A 5,355-nucleotide genomic window follows, 5' to 3' on the forward strand; every position below is an offset into this window, starting at 1 on the left:
CATTGATACCCTGCTGAATAATGTTTGTGATGAGCTGAAGAATGAATTAGTGATGAGCAATGTTCCCTCTAATGTTCCATGTGTCTGAGCGAACACACAAACTCCCTGAGCATCCCTTGGACCACTGTGAGCAACAGCAGACGTGTGCACTGTGGTCACTGTGGTCATGGTCTAATCCATCCAAGTTACATGGTTTATTAAAATGATCAAATTACAGCGTTTATGTTAAACTACTTTTAAACTGCTTTAGCCCACTTACAATGAAAATGTAAAAAAAAAAATCTAGCCATTGGCCTGTGTAGCATGTTAACACTGTTGGAAGTAAAAATAACTTGAACTCCCATTTCGAAAACACAACTTTCTTTTTCTTTCTTTTTTTCATAAAGCTCTTGTATTATGAGTCTGTGGTCTGGGAGAGAGTCTGTAACTCTGTCTGCAAAATACAGCATATAATGACCAATGTTGGGTAAATAATTATATAGTTACTCCTCAAAAAAGTAACTCCGTTTGGCAAACAACAAAGTTTTAAATGCAGCCAGTGCATTTTTAAACAAACATTTCAAACTATTTACAGAACAATCAGCTGTTCTGCATCAAATCTGATGCCACACAAATTATTTGTGCCGCTCCAAAAATAATTTCTGTCCACTATGAGATGAAGGAGAACAACAGCCTGATACCTACAGGCCTGACAGCAGCAGATGTATCACTGCTGTAACACCTGTAACACTCAGCAGTCACCTCATTGTTCTGACACACACCACAAAACTACTGACTACACTACACACTGACTACACACTAACTACACAAGATTTGCGTCGCAAATCTCTCACATCTCAAAACACCGCCGTCACTCCTAAAACTTCCCCCCGTTTCTTAACAACTAGATGCCACGTTGCCATATCATTTTTTGATTGGTCGACATGGTGCATTTTTGGACGAATAGGAAAGAGAGAGGGGGGTTTGTTTTTGCTCACAGGCTTTCGAGCGTTTTCCTTATAAAACGCAGTTTTTACCGTTTCTTCCCGCAGTAAATATAAACAACGACAGTATTCAGGAAGAAAACCAAACATTGCAGATATTTTATCATAACTCTGGTTTTACGTGGCCGATCAACACAATTTAAAAACTGGTATAAAGTCCACACTTTTTCCGTCAATTGTTCCGTCTGTCCTGCTCACATCTCCAATGGTTGTACACGTTGTCATTAACGTGGCTTCACTCCACATCAGCCGCTTTGCCAGCTAAAACACCGGTGTCGGCACATAAGGACGCTGTCAACCACGTTGATTGGCTGCGTATATACGAATGTGAATCGCATCATTGGCTGGACTATGGGCTAAGGTGGCATACGGGAGCAGCCAGTCACTGACTGACACTGCAAAACAGAATTGTTTTAATTTTAATTTCAATTCAGGTGAGATTTTTTTTTTGTGTGCGCAACGCAGATTTTCTGTGCGCATAGAGCGTGCCAGCAGTGCGCAATTGCGCACGTGCACAGCTTAGAGGGAACATTGGTGATGAGGAAGTGCCTAAAAGTCTTTCTGATGTGATTACACTGTGTGTGAAGGTGGACGAGTGTCTACAGGCGCATCAGGGAGCTGGAAACTACAGGGTGGGCCATTTATATGGATACACCGTAATAACATGGGAATGGTTGGTGATATTAAAGTCCTGTTTGTGGCACATTAGTATATGTGAGGGGGCAAACTCCTCAAGATGGGCGGTGACCATGATGGCCATTTAGAAGTCGGCCATCTTGGATACAACTTTTGTTTTTTCAATAGGAAGAGGGCCATGTGACACATCAAACTTATTGGTAATGTCACAAGAAAAACAATGGTGTGCTTGGTTTCAACGTAACTTTATTCTTTCATGAGTTATTTACAAGTTTCTCTTTGTTCACAGCCATTGACATGTTGAAGGTTAACACGTGAGGAGCGGATCGAAACTGTGTTGATATCTGGTGAACGCAGTAACCGGGTCATTGTCCATCTTGCTGCAAAAACTCAGGGAACGTGCCAGCTTCAGTGCATAAAGAGGGAAACACATCATCATGTAGCAAGTTCAAATATCCAGTGGCCTTGAGGTTTCCATTGATGAAGAATGGACCCACTATCGTTGTACCCCATATACCATCACTTTTGTTGGTCCAACAGTCTTGGAGGGATCCATCCAGTGTCGGATAGTGTTGGGCCAATAGCAGTGGTTTTGTTAACTTCACCATTCACATAAAAGTTTGCCTCATCACAAACAAAATCTTCTGCGTGAACTGAGGGTCCTGTTCCAGTTTTTGTTTTGCCCATTCTGCAAATTCTGTGCACCGATCTGGGTCATCCTCGCTGAGATGCTGCAGTAGCTGGAGTTCGTAAGGGTGCCATTTGTGAGTAGCTAATATCCGTCGAAGGGATGTTGGACTAATGCCACTCTCCAGTGACATGCGGCGAGTGCTACGCTGTGGGATCTTGCTGAATGAAGCTAGGACAGCCACTGATGTTTCTTCATTAGTCACAGTTTTCTTGCGTCCACATTTTGGCAAATCCAACACTGAACCAGTTTCACGAAACTTAGCAAGCAGTTTGCTGACTGTAGCATGGGAGATGGGTGGTCTCGTAGGGTGTCATGCATTGAAATCTGCTGCAATGACCCGGTTACTGCGTTCACCAGATATCAACACAATTTCGATCCGCTCCTCACGTGTTAACCTCTTCAACATGTCAATGGCTGTGAACAAAGAGAAACTTGTAAATAACTCATGAAAGAATAAAGTTGCGTTGAAACCAAGCACACCATTGTTTTTCTTGTGACATTACCAATAAGTTTGATGTGTCACATGACTCTCTTCCTATTGAAAAAGCAAAAGTTGTATCCAAGATGGCCGACTTCTAAATGGCCACCATGGTCACCGCCCATCTTGAGGAGTTTGCCCCCTCACATATGCTAATGTGCCACAAACAGGACTTTAATATCACCAACCATTCCCATGTTATTACGGTGTATCCATATAAATGGCCCACCCTGTACATTACCCAGAGGCCTCTGGGTTGCACGGAGATGGCGCTGGGGGGAGGCGCAACTGGTAGCGGAGGCAATCAGGTGTCGGACAGTGTGGAAGAGAGCGAACAACCCATGCAACTGGGTTGTTCCAGACTCTCACCCGAGGAGTGGCATCAGTGGTGGAGGGCCGGGGAGTGATTTTACTCCGGCCGCAAGGGCCATGTTGCCACTGTTTGTTCGGCTCTGCCAAAAGACCACACCCACCAGTAGAAAAGAGAGTACGGGTGAGCGAGGTCTCCTGTTCACGGTCTCCTCCACGTCTCATGATTGCAGCAAAATTAACAGTGAAACTCAAGACTCAGTCCCTTAGAGCTCTGATTGACTCTGGGGCTGAACAAAACTTTACTGACGCCTTGCTGGCGCTTAAGTTAAATTTGGGCATGGAACCTCTGTTGCATTCACTTCAGGTTACAGGGGGGAAGGACCCAAAATGCAGGATTCAGTGAGGCGAAGTTGAACTCAAAGTAAACAGTTTTATTTGCAGGTTGCAGATAAACAGCAGACTAACTACACTGGGAAAATATAAACTAACAGGCAGATAAACAGGGACCGAAACACAGAGCATAGATTGAGGGTGAGTAGACATTAATGACGCGACAGGGAACAAAGGAAACACAGGGCTAAAATACACACGGCAGTAATCAAGGGATGAGAGACAGGAGGGGAACACACCTGGGAGAAATCACAGCTGACGAGACAGGGGAAACATAAACCGAACGCACTGACACCAGACACGAACCTCCAAAGTAAAACAGGAAACAAGAAACAGACAGACACTGAACTTAATCTAGAATGATAATCAATACTATAGAAATACACCAAAATATAAAAAACTGAAAGAGCTGGGTAAAAATGACGTGGTGTGCGCTGCGCTAACCGCTCACTGGAGCCAAGGGCCAAACTTTTGCTGTGCTGGCCGCTGCGCTCTACATTCGCCTGTTCCATGTCAAAACATATATCTTTCTGACTCTATATCCTGTACCAGAGTCTGCGTTGTATTATGTTCAAATGTTTAATAAAATGTATTGCTCGTTCATGAAGAAGAAGGCTTTGTAACTATCCCGACTAGTGAGAGTGCGTCCTCCCCCCACAGAGCCTTTGAAAAGTCTCTGGAGGTCCCTGGGTGAAAAACAGAATGTTTTCCTTCATCGTGTGGTTGAACTTTGTTTCTTTTGGTACGTCACAGAGCTTTGCACGGCGTAGCGGGAAAGTGCATTACGCGTAGGAATAACAGAGGACATGGATCAATATTTGATCAACAAATTGTTCATACTTGGCCACAGGTTTCACTTCAGATTATAGTAGGTGACTTTAACATTCATTTAGATGCTGAATATAAAGACTTCAACACTGCATTGAGTTCCCGGGTAGAATCAGATGGCAGATCTGCCACAGAAACTGAGCATTTAACAGTTTCTCCTGAAAAGCCTCTCTTCTCTGATTCTTAATAACTTTTAATTTGCAGTGATGGGTGGACTGGAAAGCTCAGGTCTGACTGCCAATACGTTTTGATGAGGTCATCTCACCTGCTGGACCTGCTGGATCTCTTCGGCCCCTCCCCCTCTTGAGTAAGCCCCATTTCCTTAGTGGAGCCTTCTTTACATGTGATTAAGGCCTCAGGTGAGCTGGTAGAGGAACTGGTTTTGGACCTGCCCTCAGACCAGCTGGTGGATTCATGACAGTCACTGAGGAAGGAAGTAAAAGGTCAGCATTCATCCATCATTTTTTCATCCTTCATCTATTCATCGGTCATTCAACCATCCATCAGCAATAATCCAATCTTGTATCATCTGTCATTCATCTATCCATTATTCCTCCCTCTCTCAACCTTTCATCCATTTATCAACATCCATCCGTCATTTGTTCCATTCATCCATACGTCAACCATCAATCATTGATTCATCAATTCAATTTTCAACATAACATACAACATCTGCTGCGACCAGTTGGGGTGAGAGAAGGAAGACAGCATAAAGACAGCTGTGGAAGAGAGACAGAGATTAATAACTAATGATTCAATGTATTAACTACGGAGCCCCGCAGGGGACATGGGAGAAAAAAAATTATGATGAACTTTTGCGAGATCTCGCAAAACAAACTCGGGATCTCGCAAAAGTCTGGGTCACAAAATAAACGTTTAAGATATTTTGAGGCGTGAATGTAGTTGTGTAAACACACACTGGCAATGGCAGCTACGTTGTAGCCACAGACACCCTGGGGCGCACTGACAGAGGCGAGGCTGCCGGACACTGGCGCCACCGGGCCCTCTGACCACCACCAGTAGGCAAACACGGGGTT

General features: G+C 44.1%; 1 protein-coding gene across 1 annotated transcript in view; it reads right to left on the reverse strand.

The window, feature by feature from the left end:
• LOC102212108 (signal-induced proliferation-associated 1-like protein 2) overlaps positions 1-4,979 on the reverse strand; it is a 13,276-nt gene extending 8,297 nt beyond the window's left edge. The window contains exon 1 of the mRNA XM_005748628.2: positions 4,584-4,979. Coding sequence (XP_005748685.1) covers positions 4,584-4,636 — 53 coding nt within the window. The 5' untranslated portion in view covers positions 4,637-4,979. The remainder of the gene's footprint in view (positions 1-4,583) is intronic.
• Between the last annotated feature and the right edge of the window lie 376 nt (positions 4,980-5,355).

This window comes from Pundamilia nyererei, unplaced genomic scaffold (genome assembly GCF_000239375.1).
Source record: "Pundamilia nyererei isolate P.nyererei 1_Seehausen unplaced genomic scaffold, PunNye1.0 scaffold00225, whole genome shotgun sequence".
In the NCBI taxonomy this organism is placed as follows: Eukaryota; Metazoa; Chordata; class Actinopteri; order Cichliformes; family Cichlidae; genus Pundamilia; species Pundamilia nyererei.